General features: G+C 43.3%; 1 protein-coding gene across 3 annotated transcripts in view; it reads left to right on the forward strand.

Moving 5' to 3' along the window:
* Positions 1-14,598, forward strand: part of hip1 (huntingtin interacting protein 1) — a 41,483-nt gene that overhangs the window by 18,480 nt on the left and 8,405 nt on the right. For 2 of the 3 annotated variants that reach the window (XM_029445791.1, XM_029445793.1), the window contains exons 2-22: positions 723-786; positions 1,522-1,664; positions 1,875-1,931; positions 3,959-4,039; positions 5,205-5,281; positions 6,675-6,736; positions 7,781-7,921; positions 8,456-8,513; positions 8,618-8,693; positions 8,977-9,120; positions 9,362-9,459; positions 9,691-9,763; positions 9,891-10,074; positions 10,562-10,650; positions 10,849-10,965; positions 11,311-11,412; positions 12,885-12,887; positions 13,329-13,523; positions 13,674-13,821; positions 13,922-14,008; positions 14,417-14,524. In XM_029445791.1, the coding sequence (XP_029301651.1) occupies positions 723-786; positions 1,522-1,664; positions 1,875-1,931; positions 3,959-4,039; positions 5,205-5,281; positions 6,675-6,736; positions 7,781-7,921; positions 8,456-8,513; positions 8,618-8,693; positions 8,977-9,120; positions 9,362-9,459; positions 9,691-9,763; positions 9,891-10,074; positions 10,562-10,650; positions 10,849-10,965; positions 11,311-11,412; positions 12,885-12,887; positions 13,329-13,523; positions 13,674-13,821; positions 13,922-14,008; positions 14,417-14,524 (2,107 nt within the window). The remainder of the gene's footprint in view (positions 1-722; positions 787-1,521; positions 1,665-1,874; positions 1,932-3,958; positions 4,040-5,204; positions 5,282-6,674; positions 6,737-7,780; positions 7,922-8,455; positions 8,514-8,617; positions 8,694-8,976; positions 9,121-9,361; positions 9,460-9,690; positions 9,764-9,890; positions 10,075-10,561; positions 10,651-10,848; positions 10,966-11,310; positions 11,413-12,884; positions 12,888-13,328; positions 13,524-13,673; positions 13,822-13,921; positions 14,009-14,416; positions 14,525-14,598) is intronic. The other variant, XM_029445792.1, reaches the window with a different exon arrangement.

Genomic DNA, 14,598 nt, shown 5'->3' on the forward strand with positions numbered 1-14,598 from the left:
ATTTTTAGCCTGGCCAACATTCCTCAGTAGATTTCACAGCACAGACAGATATTCCCCCGATCATCCACATGTGAGGAGCTGTCATTTAGTCTGCCTGCTTTCAGTCTTAACCCGTTCCTCAGAAATGTGAATGCTGCGTTCTGGCTTGGACATGGCTACGGTAGTCTAAGTGATTTCTGTCCACACAGAATACACAATTCTTTCTATTCTTTTCTATTTTAGGATCCCAAATCCTACGATTCAGTCAGAACTAATGACGTGTTCTTTGTGTGAGCATAAGAAGAGCAGTCGCAAACACTTGTTTTACCCTCTGCCCTCTTACATACACTTAACATGCTCCGTCGCTTCTCCCTAATTTAAGGTAGTGACCGTGTTCTGCAGGTGGGACACGTAACGGGAGAAGTGATGACGCATGCGTGTGCATAATGAGGCAGATGTTTGCTTCCGTAGAGCTCCTCAAAAGCAGAGAGGAGCTCAGGGCCTCTCGGCTGCTGCCTTGAATACTAACTGCAGAAAATAGGTCAAATACCCTAACAAAAAAAGAAATCCTGCTTCCAGTTCCCCAGGTGGTTTTAAAAGGAAAAAAAACAACTTTCTGAAATGAGGAAGGGTGTCAAGTTATAAAATGAAACACTTTTTGAATATTTTTCTGTTTTCTGTAAGCAGTGTAAAAACAGCTGTGGACTGATTTCTGTTCTCCTTTTCTCTCCTCCTCTTCACAGGCTGTCAGCATCAATAAGGCCATCAACACACAGGAGGTCGCTGTCAAAGAGAAACATGCCAGGAATATCCTTGTATTGTCTTTGTGTGTGTGTGTGTGTGTGGGGGTGGAGAAGAGGTGTGTTCATCCTGATTTCCATGTATGTGGGGAGCTGTTCCTCCATGGCTGCAGAGTTAAGTTAGTGAGAGATCAAAACAACATATTTAGTGTAACCCCATCATCTGCATGCGGCCGTGCTGCAGAGCTAATTTAGTTATGTGTAAAACAATACACAAGGTCGCTCAGACAGAGGAGTACTGTTCGGAGTCTGCAGAGCCCCAGGGAGAGGAGAAACTAAAAACTAAATATCTTGGGCTAATTTCTTTTTGGTTTTTAACTTTGAAAATCTTTTTTGGATATTAAAAAAGCATCTATTCGGCTTTTAAAGATACCATCTGCAGTGCAAACACTTTTAATCATATGTTTTACTAGAGTGCAGTCTCTTGCAGATCATCATCAGCAGCTCATTTGGGTGTTTTTTCATAGTTTGAGCTGTCACCGGTGGAAGAAGAAACTGTGCTGATTAGTGTGCTCTTGGCTCGAGAGAAACAACTGTTCTTGGCTGCAAAACTCTGTTTCTCTAATGGTAAAAAGCATGGATTTTATATATGAAGATTGGTCAAGAAAAATAAATAAACGATAATAATAAAAACGAAGGAAGGAGGCAAAGATATAAAAAGACAATATGATAAAAAAATGTTTAACATTGCCGTCGATTCATGCACTATAACAACCATGTGATCCTTGACCGGCCCCGTCACCCTGCATCTTGGGGACCCACCATGAGAAAGGCGCCCACACTTTCTGGGCGGCCGTCAACCGGCTTCCTCTCTCCAGCAACGCAGTGCTCTGCTGGAAGTTCTGCCACGTCTTCCACAAGCTGCTGCGAGACGGCCATCCCACCGTACGTATAGATGACAACGCCGTCACACCGTGACCGTCTCCACTCACGCCATCCTAACGCAGATCTGATCTCTTATCTGTCGTGTGTGTGTGTGTGTGTGTGTTAACCGCAGACAATTGTCCTCATGTACATTTAGTTAATTATACCTGACGAGTGGTGTTTTATTAACTCTCGTCCCCGTCCTCTCTGTCTCCGCTGCTGTCCCTCCAGGTGATAAAAGACTCCATGAGGAACAAGGCTGATTTAACTGATATGAGCAGGATGTGGGTAAGGACTCAGACGTTATTATATAAATCACATCACAGCATGCAGTCACAAGGAGAAGGAACCATATTGATCTTCTCTACTGGTGACTCATTATTTTTCAATATTAAAAGATTGAACATGAATGTATAACTGATTTTCCATCCATATTAATAATAATAATAATAATGCTAAGGCCATTTTATTAACCCTGTCTGCTTTTTGATGATTGTACGTGTGAGCAGAAGTGCAACACACAGCAGTATTTGTTAATTTACACTTAAAAACAAGGAGCGTTGTAATTGAGAAAGCTTCATTTGTTTATTAGCATTATCAGAGTGCAACCACCGACTGTCCTTCTCGTTATAGCCGTCAGATTACATGATTTGTTTGTAGTCGGCCTGCTGCTGTCGGAGGGACGGACTTAGTGGCCCGTGACGGACAAAGCCATGTGAAAACATGCCAAGTGTGACTGTCGGAGCTCACAACACACTGGCTGCCAGCCGCATGTTGTGGCTGGCAGTAGTATTAGCTCGTGTGCTAGCTTCTCTGTGGGGAATCCCTGCTCCTCCCCCTGTTGTTCTTTTGTTAATATACGCAGTATAGATTTGCGTTAACGTAAATGTAAATTTGCTTACTTATGGTGTTCATACTTCTTGTATTCTTACAGTGTTTATATATTTATATTTATATTTAATATATATACACATGTACATACCTACACATGTTTTGAAGGTGCCAGAGCTTAACATGGTTTCTGTATAGATTAAAAGTGTCTAAGTGAGCGTAAGTCTCTTCACAGTATTGGTGAAGACCCCTCTGATGGATGTCACAGGGTTTATTGTGTAATCCTGAACAGTCACTCTTTAGTTGCGTCTTTATCTCGTGTGGAGAGCCAGTTCTGCTCTGTATTCCTGGATGTTTTTTTTTAATTGCTCAGTTTTTTGCTGAAGTGACGAGGCAGGAGGATACAGGAAGTTCGGTTCCTGCGATCGGGGGGTTGTGGCCTCTCTTTCCTGTTGTGTCATCACCACCGCACTCCCAGGCTCGAGGAAAAAGGAAATGAGAAGCAATTGGCCAAATAGCTACTCGTATTCAACTTTGTCCACACTCTGAGTCCGGGGACATTTTTACACAGACTGAACTAAGAGATTTGAATCTTGTGTGGCAGCGGAATAGTTCGGCTGTTGTGGAATAATTTAATGCCAATATTTTCTCACTGTATTCTTCTTGTGTATTGTGTGCTGCTTTCAGCCAAAGTCCCACAACGGATTACATTTAAAACACTGAATGAGTTGAGATTGAGTTCTCAGTTTCTTTAACCAGCAAACCTGCAAGTCCTCCAGGAGGGGAAAAAGAGAGAGTTGTATACCCTTTGATCATCTCTCTCTCTCTCTCTGTCTCTGTCTCTCTGTCTGTCATCTGTCTGTCTCTCTCTGTCTCTCTCTCTCTCTCTCTCTCTCTCTCTCTCTCTCTCGCTCTCTCCTCTCTCTCTCCTCTCTCTCTCTCTCTCTCTCTCCTCTCGTTGTCGCTGTCTTCTCTGTCTCTCTCTCTGTCTCTCTGTCTGTCTCTGTCTCTCTTCTCGTCTTCGTCTCTCCTATCTGTCTCTCTCTCTCTCTGTCTCTCTCTCTCTCTGTCTCTCTCTCCTCTGTCTCTGTCGCTCTCTCTCTCTCTCTCTCTCTCTCTCTCTCTGGCTCATCTGTCTGTCTCTCTGTCTCTCTCTCTCTCTCTGTCCTCTCTCTGTCCTCTCTTCTCTCTCTGTCTCTCTGTCTCTCTCTCTCTGTCTGTCTCTCTCTCTCTCTCTCTCTCTCTCTCTCTCTCTCTCTCTCTCTCTCTCTCTCTCTCTCTCTCTCTGTCTCTCTTTGTCTGTCTCTCTGTCTCTCTCTGGTCTCTCTCTCTCTCTCTTGTTCTGTCTCTCTCTCTCTCTGTCTCTCTCTCTGTCTCTGTCTTTGTCTCTCTCTCTCTCTCTCTCTCTCTCTCTCTCTCGCTCTCGCTCTCTCCTCTCTCTCTCTCTCTCTCTCTCTCTCCCCCCCTTTCCCTCCCTCCCCCAGGGTCACCTGAGTGAAGGCTATGGGAAGCTGTGCAGCATCTACCTCAAACTGCTCATCACCAAAATGGAGTTCCACATCAAAGTGAGTCGGCCTGGCCTATAAAAATCCAGCTCCAGTCTCCATCATCACTCATTATCTTTGTCTCAGACTCTCTTTTTAGTGCCAGCGTGTCTCTGCGGGGGGCGGGGGGGCGGGCGGCTTCACAGCAAATTCTGGCTTTTACAGTAATGGCCTCTCAAGAATCCGTAATATAGCCTTTTTTTATGAGACTTCAGAGCAGAGCGGTGCAGGGACCGAGAGGCGGTGTTGATGTTATTACAGGAAGATATGGTTAGTTTCTGCTCCGCTGAAGGCTAATTCTTACCCAAGGGTGAGGGGGGGGAACTTCATTTCACCTCTCTGTATCCTGTATTAGCTAACTTTGTTACTTATACATCAGCAGGTTTAGACTCACTGTCTAAAATGACCGCTGAGCTCACAGAGAAGGAAATACAAATTCACACACTACATAAAGGTCAATTAATCAACAATCCTCCTGTAAAAAACAGTCTCACATTAACTTTTATCAAAGCAAAGAGCTGGTAAAGTATAAAGAATATCATTTTTACTTGCTAACAGTGGATGTTTTGTGCTCATACCTGCCCACCTTTTAAACTTCACATATGTTTTAGCAGAAGAGAAACAAGAAAAGTTTTATGTAAATCCAGAACAACAGCCTTTTTGATTCAGAGTCAGGGTTTTGTTTTTGATTGGCTTCAACTAGTGAGACATATTCAAAAAGTGCAAACAAAACACTTACCTGAGAGATTCACCAGTTTCATCTCGGAAACTTACCAACCAGCTTAGAGGAAGTGTTCAGATCCTTTTATTTAAAGCAATGCATATGTTTTTAATATTAACAATGGATCACATGATTGCTCATAGTGATGAATATAATATAGTGATATCTTTCTGAGACTAAAACCAGAGTTAAAAGAGAGTTCTTATTATTGATTGATTATTGAACACGAATCTTTCATGAATTATATAATACATAAATAATATATATATATATATATATATATATATATATATATATATATATATATATATATATATATATATATATATATATATATATATATATACTCAAGTAAAGTACAATGTTAATGCTTATAAACATCAGGTTCTGCCTGTAAACTGTCATGTGCTCGTCTCAGATGGACGTCATGACGACTGAACCTCCTCCTGTTGTCTTCTCTTTCAGAACCCTCGTTTCCCCGGCAACCTACAGATGTCAAACAGACAGCTCGATGAGGCGGGAGAGAACGACGTTAACAACTTGTGAGTGTGCCGCGCTGCTGCTGCATGCTGCTTCTGCTGCTGCTGCTGCTGCTGCTGCTCCTACTGCTGCTGCTCCTACTGCTGCTGCTGCTTCTGCTGCTGCTCCTACTGCTGCTGCTGCTGCTGCTGCTTCTGCTGCTGCTGCTGCTGCTGCTGCTCCTACTGCTGCTTCTGCTTCTGCTACTGCTGCTGCTGCTGCTTCATGCTGCTTCTGCTGCTGCTGCTGCTTCATGCTGCTTCTGCTGCTGCTGCTGCTTCGCTTGTCTTAATTGTTTTTGTGTGGTTATTGCGGGCCAGGCCCCAGCATCTAAATATTAACAAGTTTCAGTGTTGTATCTCAAACTGTGTTGACAAAAGTGTGACATTAAATTAAATTGGTTGCATACATGAATCGTAATGCACCAGAGCCACAACAACTTATTCATTGGGAGGATTTTTAGAGATGTTGTTCAGCGCAAGTTAGAAGAAAATAACAGTTTTGCATGATGAACAAAGTTTTGAATTTTAATTAGTTTTGTAGTCAAAATTACATTTCATTCTTTCATCAGAAAAAAGGAAAGTTCTTATTTATATATTTTTATCATTGGTTCTGCCATTATTTTTGTCTCCCTCCAAGCAGTTTAGTTCTAGAGCTACAATTAACTTCTTTAATAATTACTATGCCTTTGTTTCCGACCTTTTTGGCCTGGCACTAACGTCCAGCAGGAACCGCTCATCAGAGGTTACGGCTTTAATGAGATGTGTCAACTAAAGAGGGATTTTCTTTAACCTTTTACTCCAGCTCTGATCATGAATCAGCCAGACAGAGTATGTCAAAGTAATGCGCTTGATTCAAGAAAAACAGGAAAACACTGAAGAATCCCATATTTTGGTACTCGTGATAAGGAGAAAATGCAATAACGATATTACTCACGTTTATAATTAAACGGATATTAAAGTGTGCTCTGTTCGGCCTCCTCTCTGCTGCTTTCCGTACGCTGCTAAAATACAACAAATTGCTTGTTGAATTAAAACAATGAAAGGAAAGTTTGTCCAACATTCTTTCAGTGAACAAATTGAATAAAACGTCTTAAAGTGCCGTTTTCTACTGATACGCTTTTAAATAACTAGTGCAATATTGCTGTCTTTCACAATGTGTTTATGGCGCAAGTTGACATTTGCCATGACAATAAAAAAGACGATATATTGTGCAGCCCTACTCTTAACCAAGTAGGATCATTTTATTTGAAGCAGCAGTGGTGTTGGCATGTTAGACAGAGGAATTACATCAATGTGAAAGTCTCTTTTACACTGCTTTATCTGAATTTACCACTACGACAGGATGAAATGTGTGTGTATTTGCTGAAATCGTGTATAAACCATCATCTCTCTTTCTGTATTTCCCCTCTTTTAGCTTCCAGCTGACAGTAGAGATGTTTGACTACCTGGAGTGTGAGCTCAACCTCTTCCTGGGTGGTAAGCTATTCTGGTCTGACTGTGTGCTCTGTGCTACCAGCTGTGCTTATCTGAGCCAGAGCATGATGTCACACACACACACACACACACACACACACACAGACTGATGATACACTTTGACAGACAGGAAGTCACAGTCTGACTGATAAGTGTACTGTACATGATGGTGCACATAAAGAGACACTGACAGCTAGATGCTGGACTGTAGCCCTGCAGTTTTCTGGATGAGTCATCCTGGGTTAACGTCTCTTAAAACATGGACAGGACTAAAAATAGACGGCTGGGAGGTGACCAGGAGCGCAGAAGAAATGCTGGGAAAGCTGTGCACTCCCATTCATAAATGAACAGGAGGAAAATGCATTCGTTTCCATGTATGATGCCCTTCATTCTGCGGCCTCAGGGTGATATTATCTCCCCTCCTCCTCCTCTATCTAAAGACATGAAGCTATCTGCCAAAACCACATCTCTATTAGTATTTAGGACCAACCTTTCCTCTCATGACTTGTTATTTTCTACCAGTTTGATCTGATATTCCACTAAATATACACAAAACCTCATTAGTGTCTGTGTCACCTCACACCCAAATCTCAAAGCCCTCGTCAGCGTCCTCCTCCCGCCTGGTATATTTTAAAAGCATCACGTCATCCGGGGGTAAAGAGTGTGTGTGCGTGCGTGTGTGGGTGTGTGTGTTCTAGCTGTGCAGGAAACCACACCTCTGCAGTGCACAGAGGCTGTCAAGGCTTTGGGGTTGGTGTGAGGAGGGTGGCAGGGAAATGAAAGAGGGGCGTAAAGATGGAGGCAGAGAGGAATCAGACAATCCTGTTAGTGTTCAGGTTGTTGCTCCACTTTGAACCTTTTTCCTGCTGTTTTCTTCCCCCAATAAGTAAGAGTGAGCTGTGTGCTGCTTTCAACCCTTTTATTATTTAATTAGTGGCGGAGAGCACAGCAGAACAACTTCATTGATTCATGAAAAATTCATGATTGATGATTGATTATTGATACGTCTATTGATCGGGTATGTGTTGCTCTCTCTCCCCTCGCTAGTATTCAGCTCTCTGGACATGTCTCGCTCGGTGTCGGTGACGGCAGCGGGACAGTGTCGCCTGGCTCCCCTCATCCAGGTCATCCTGGACAGCAGCCACCTGTATGACTACACCGTCAAGCTGCTGTTTAAGCTGCACTCCTGTAAGTGACGCACACCTCTGTTGGTCAAACTGTACAACTACAGGCTCAGTGGAAGTAGTAAAGGTTGCCCAATGTTAGCTGCGATATAGATATTGTGTGAAGACTTTTAAAACTCCAGTTAAAGGGAAATGTCACGTATCATTAGCGCTTGTTTCAACCTGATGGATGCCACCTGTTCACGAGGGAGGTGCACATTCATGGGATGTGATCATGAGACAAATTTGTATTGTGTGATCTTGCATAATCAATTCCCCTAAACTAATAGATAAGGTTTCCCTTCATCAGTGGACAAGTTTCATTCACAAAAATGTTGCCTGAGAGGAAAAGTCTTACTGTCACAAAGATAAAAACAAGAAGCAAATCCTCATATCTGATGTTTGGCAGATTTAGAAGGCTTTCACCTGCCAGCTTTGATACATTCATGCTCAAAATCCCATCATTCACGTGTGCACTGAAACATTATATAAACACAGGATACCTGAACACATTTGGAGTCCCAGCACTGACATGTTTGTGTTTTATGTGTGCTTGCAGGCCTTCCAGCAGACACTCTCCAGGGCCACAGAGATCGCTTCCAGGAACAGTTTAAGAAGTATGAAATGCACTTGCAGTCTCAGAAGCCCAGCCGGTCACGCTTTCACGCTACTAACTGAGTCCGTGTGACCCCAGGACTGAGCTCTCCTCCCTCTGTTTCAGGTTAAAGAGTCTGTTCTATCGCTCCAGTAACTTGCAGTTTTTCAAGAGGCTGATTCAGATCCCACAGTTGCCTGAGGTGAGGACCGCCCTTCAATATGTCTTGCATGTTCCACATATACGTGTCTGCTGCTACATACAATATGTGATATAAATGAGAAAAGAGACATGTAGGCCAGAATGTATTTTTGATTTACATCCTGTCCCAAATGTGTTCATATCTATTTGAGTGTGTAACTCAAGCACTAACATGAAGTGACACAAACATGCCCTGCACATTAGTGTAGCTCCAATATTCAAATTACATTTATTGTTTGCACATGTATTAGTCTGTTTAAACTTGCGCTTTTTGATTGTTGCAGAACCCTCCTAACTTCCTGCGTGCGTCGGCTCTGTCGGAGCACATCAGCCCCGTGGTCGTGATCCCCGCCGAGTCGTCGAGCCCCGAGTCGGAGCACGTGGTGGAGACGGACGACCTGGTGGACATGGACGTCCCTGTGCTGCCGGTAACTAAACGAGTAACTCTGAACGGCGCCTTCTTAAATGCAATCCATTTGTTTCACAATTGATGGATAATAAGTATATTATAAGACATGGAACTATCGAGGCACGAAGGTGGATTGTATGTACAAGCCTCAAAAGGTAATAATGTTTCATAATAACTAGTTATGCAGTTAGGAAAGACACGGAAACTCAAAATAACACCAACAATATACTGGTGCCAATTTAAGTTTTCTTGTTTTAAAGGTTGCTTTGGAGACCAAGTTTGACGACCTGTTTGGCACCACGGCTGCTGTAGACCCTTTCAACTTCAACAGTCAGAACGGCATGCGGAAGGATGACAAGTAAGGCCTGAAAATTAGATTATAGCGGTCAAAATGATTTTAAAACTGGGCAAGAAGCTAAATAATTCTCATTCATCTTCACGTCGTGTGACTCCTCGTGGATCTTTGGTTTCATTGTGTAAAATTTGACGTATAATTAGATTTAAACAAACTCAATCCAAATTTAATTTGTATCTGTTACAAGTCACCTGTGATTTAAGTTTTGATTGATGTTTTGTCTGTACCCATCAGAGACCGTCTGATTGAACAGCTGACGAGGGAGATCCAGGCCCTCAAAGACGAGCTGGAGTCTTTCAGACTGGAGGTAAAGAGAAAAGGAACCAGATATTATTATTCTGCACGGATGGCTTACTAATGTCATGTCTCACACACAAAGAAATCTATCTATAAAGGATGCGACAGAAACAATTTATTTTCCTCCCTGTCACCAGAGTGGTCGCTTGTGTCAGGCGCTGAGGGGGCGTGTCAATGAGCTGGAGGCGGAGCTTGCAGAGCAGAGTCACCTGAGGCTGCAGGCTGCAGGCGAAAGCGAGTTCCTGAATGCGGAGCTGGACGACCTGCGGAGGGTCCGGGAGGACACAGAGAAGGAGCAGCGGAGCATGACGGAGATAGAGAGTAAGACATCTGTCACATTATCACATTATTATTATTAAAGCTTTTCTTGCCCTCATTTTGGTTTAGTCTGAAAAATCCCTCCCATTTGGTAATAGGAGTGTGTTCCACAATACGTGCTCTGTCCTACTTATACAAGAGACGTTATATACACCAGCACTCTTATAGTGAAGAGTTCATATTTAATGTTTTAGCCCTTTCATTGTTGTGCTTCTTCTGTTTGTATCCATGACTCAACTTGTTGACAGCAGATATTTAAAAGTTGTGGGAAACATGGTCGCTACTCCTTGTTGTTCCCTCTTGACATTTAAATGACTTAATTGCTGTGAGTAATAGAGGAATTATAATTCTTCAAACAGTGAGTCAAAATGAAAATAAGGCGAAAACTACAAGTTGTTACAGAAACATTCGGTCTTTGTTGTAGCGATGATTTACCTGCAGTTTTCCTCACCTGCAGTCTATTGTCTCTGTGTTGTGTGTTTCTTTCCAGAAAAAGCTCAGGCCAACGAGCAGCGCTACACCAAACTGAAGGAGAAGTACTCAGAGCTGGTTCAGAGTCATGCGGACCTGCTGAGGAAGGTGAGAAACACCAGTCTTCATGTTCAATCAAATCCCGCTCTGTGTCCTCCTAAAAAAACAACTCCTAAGTTAAATTTAGTTCTGTCCTCCTGCTGTCCCCTTTATATCCCCCCCCACAAGCTGAATATGCTCAGTCCTGATTGTGTGTGTGTGTGTGTGTGTGTGTGTGTGTGTCTGTGTCTGTGTGTGTGTGTGCAGAACGCAGAGGTGACCCGTCAGATGACAGTGGCTCGGGCAGCCCAGGATGAAGTGGATGCAGTGAGGAGAGAGATGCAAGAGAAGGTGAAGGCCGCTCAGGAGGTTGCAGACAGACAGGTGAGTGAAATTAATTTTGTTATCACTGACGAAACACACACAGCAAGTTATCCCCGTGCTTTCAACTCAGTGTTTTGCAGTCAAATGATTGGCTGTGGGTCCAACACTGCTGAGCCTCAGGGTGCATGAGGAAAATAATGAGGAGAAGATTGCATTTTTGAAGATCCACAGTCTGCAATCATTTGGCTACAAAATGATCCAAACAAAAGAAACCGCTGTGGGAAAGTTTATTTGTTGGACCTGCACAAAGCTCCCACAGACTTCAGTGGGAACTCTGGACTTGTTATTAACATTCACAAACTGAGCCGATGTGTCTAAAGTGAGATTCTGACTCCTCTTGCTCAGGAGAGAGACCAGCTGGAGCAGCTTCAGGAGCTCCAGAGAGAGCTGGTGTCCAGCAGGACGGAGCTGGACTCCCTGAAGACCAACATGGACTCGACACAACAGGTTACTCTCCTCTCACTTTATTAGTCGTGTGCAGGTGGACACGGGATCAACAGTACAATGAAATGTGTTGGATGAGACAACGGTTCAGCTCGGACATGAAAGATTAAACCAGATAGAAATGACAATAAGGTGTGAGATCAGATAAATACATAAAGTATGAAGTATACAGATATAGCACGGTATACATACATGAAAAAGATGAGCTCTGTGTGAGTTGCAGTATTGCACATAGGGTATGTATCCGGCTTAATAGACCCCAGAAGTCTTTGTGAAAAGTTACTGAACTAATTTACAATGAGTCCCAATTGAAAAAGCTGCTCTAATAAAGTGTGAAATGATTAATGACTGGACGTTTTTCATCCTGACTAACAGACCTGGGTGATCCTAATGGAGCACAGTCTGGATAACATCTAAAAGTGGGCTGCTAGCGTCACGCGCTCTTATTAGAGTCATCAATTATTTGATGATCTCACTTTTTTACACCCCATTTTGTAGCATTGGTTTCATCTTTGGCGCACGTGCCTTTTTGTTTGTGAAAGGTCGCCTATAGATCAGCTGTTCACGGGACCTGAACTACTGTAAAGCGCTATATAAATTCAACTTATTATTATTATTACTTAACTGAACACAATCAGGACAACAGATCCTGAATCCTGACTGGTGCTGAAAGGTGACCGCTCTTGAGCTTCCAAGATGCAATGTATATAATAATATATAATACAATAATTAATAACATTTTCACATTTTACCAACTTGTGTTGCTTTTGCACTTTGTGTCTTATCATCTATAAGACGTCTGTCACTCCCACCATTTCACTTTCTTTGTCATGTGTTATGTCATCTCCCCTCTTAGTCACTGAGTGTCCTTCCCACAGCAGAATCTCAAACAGTTTCTGACAGAATTGAAATGCATTTCTTTGACATCGCCAAAGTGGTGTTCAGTGTGGCTAAATTGTTTAAACGGTAGCACAAAGGTTAGTTTGTCTTCCTGTTGATCCTCTCTCGGCCCTGCGTTTGTCATCTCGGCACAGTCGAGAAGCCAAGTTGATGTTTGTAACGGCGACTGAAAAATGCAGCCGCTTGGTTCCTTGTTTCAGTATACTCCTGTTAGTTTGTGTCTTTTGAGCAGCTAGCTCAAGTTGATCTGCAGGAAAAGGATGAAGGAGGAATGACAGTTCAATTCATGCTATTAAGCAACACAACCCCGCTGATGCTCATGACTCCCTCCGCGCCCAATTTCCAGCCTCCCACTCGTGACGTCCTACTATTGTAGCCACTGCTTATCAACTCTGCCACTCTGTCCTCCTCCTCCATCTCTCTAATCTCCGTAGTCCTTTTCACACACAGCCCACGCTCTAGCGCTCTTGTCACATGCTTCCACTCCTGCCGCACAGTTTACGTCCATGTTCTTAATTCTGTTTCTCTTCATCTCTCAACATTTCTCCCTCTCTGTCGGACCTGCTGGGACTCAGGCTGTAAGTCTCACACTTCTTACCTGCAGAACATGTAATCATGTAACATTGTAATGCTCTCATCTCAGAAGTTAACTAGTTAATATTCCAAAAATATAATTTCACAAACTTCCAGTACACAGCATCTGATGTAACTCCTAACTGTGTTGCCATAGTTCATGTTTGTTGCAGCCAAGTTGCATAACCACAGCTTCCCCGTGTTTGTTTGATTGTAAAACTGACCTCAGCCCAAACCTCTCTGGAGACTCTCCACAAACTTCAATGGAGGCAATGTTGTTATAATCAAAGGCTTTTTATGTTTTCATTGTGAGGTCAGAGCACTCTCATCATACCACATCCTGACATGTCGTGACTGCTACGTATTATCCTAACCACGTCTTCCTGTGGATTCACTGTGCCTCAAAATCATTTTTAACCCTTCATTTTTTAATTTTGTCCTCGCAGTCGAGTGAGGTGTTGGGCACCCAGCTGGTCGCCCTGGAGTCTGAGAAGGCAGAGCTGGTGCAGTGCTTGTCGAAGGTGGAGGCGGAGCTGGCTGTCCGCGGGGAGGAGCTAGAGCAAGTCCAGACCTCGCTGTCGACTGAGAGGGAGAGCGGGGTGAAGACGGCAGAAGCCCTGCAGAATCAGCTCAATGAGAAGGTGACGAATTGTCATTTTCTCAATTAACTTACTTAACGAGCCGTAATAACTCAAGCAGATGTTTCAGTAGCGAGTGAGGGACTCTCACATTTGGATCCTATTGCATTTCTAATAAAGGCTGGTGTGATAAGCTTGTCTGTATGTACACAGGAGAGCAGGGAGCAGGCGTTGGAGAGCCAGCTGGTCGCAGCTCGCTGGTCCAGTCTGCAGGGAGCTGTGGAGGAGGCACAGAAGATCATCCAGGATTCGCTGGCTCAGATAAACGACCCGGCGCACATCAGCTGCACCAGCTCCGCAGGTCAGAGCCGCTCTACTTCTGTGTTATGATTCTCATTAGTAGTAATGCGTGTGTGCATGCTCACATGTTAATGTATTTTATTTATTTTTCATCTCTGCAGACTACCTAGCATCCAGATGTCAGGCCTCTTTAGATTGTATGGACCGACTCAATTCTGCCAGAGGAACCTTCCTGGCTGACAACACAGGTGAGACATTTGCAGGGTATACGTTATATGTAAAGATATTGTACATAATCAGACTTTTTACTTGATGTTTTGGTGCCTTGAAACCACACTCCTTTTTTTTTTTTAACTCACATTTTTAAAGGTCCTGCGAATCCACACAGGTTGTTATTTTTTTATCTCAAGTTGAAGGTTTCAAGGAGTATAACATCAGTAGGAAATTTGAGAAAACTTAGAGAAACATACATCGCTGAGAACATAAAACACTTTGAAAGGTCTTGTTAATGTGCCATATTAAGAGGATTTTAAGCTGGGGAACATCGCTCTCCAATAAAATAGTGACCAATGTTTAATATATGCATGTGCTTATGTTGAAAGAGGCATGAGTGAGTGCTGTGAAGCCTAAACATTTCAAATGATTTGTTCGCCTAGGTGTTTCTGAGCTGGTACGAGTAGTGACCCAGTGTGGCCACCTGGTGGGCGACACCATCGTTCAGGGTAGTGCCACCTCCCACATGGTGCCTGTGGAGCAAGCTGATGGTAAGTGTGTGTATGTGTGAGAGAGAGAGAGATTAATATCTCTCCTGATATGAATCTGTGGTGTAAGTTAGTCG

Source organism: Cottoperca gobio, chromosome 13, assembly GCF_900634415.1.
Source record: "Cottoperca gobio chromosome 13, fCotGob3.1, whole genome shotgun sequence".
Lineage (NCBI taxonomy): Eukaryota > Metazoa > Chordata > Actinopteri > Perciformes > Bovichtidae > Cottoperca > Cottoperca gobio.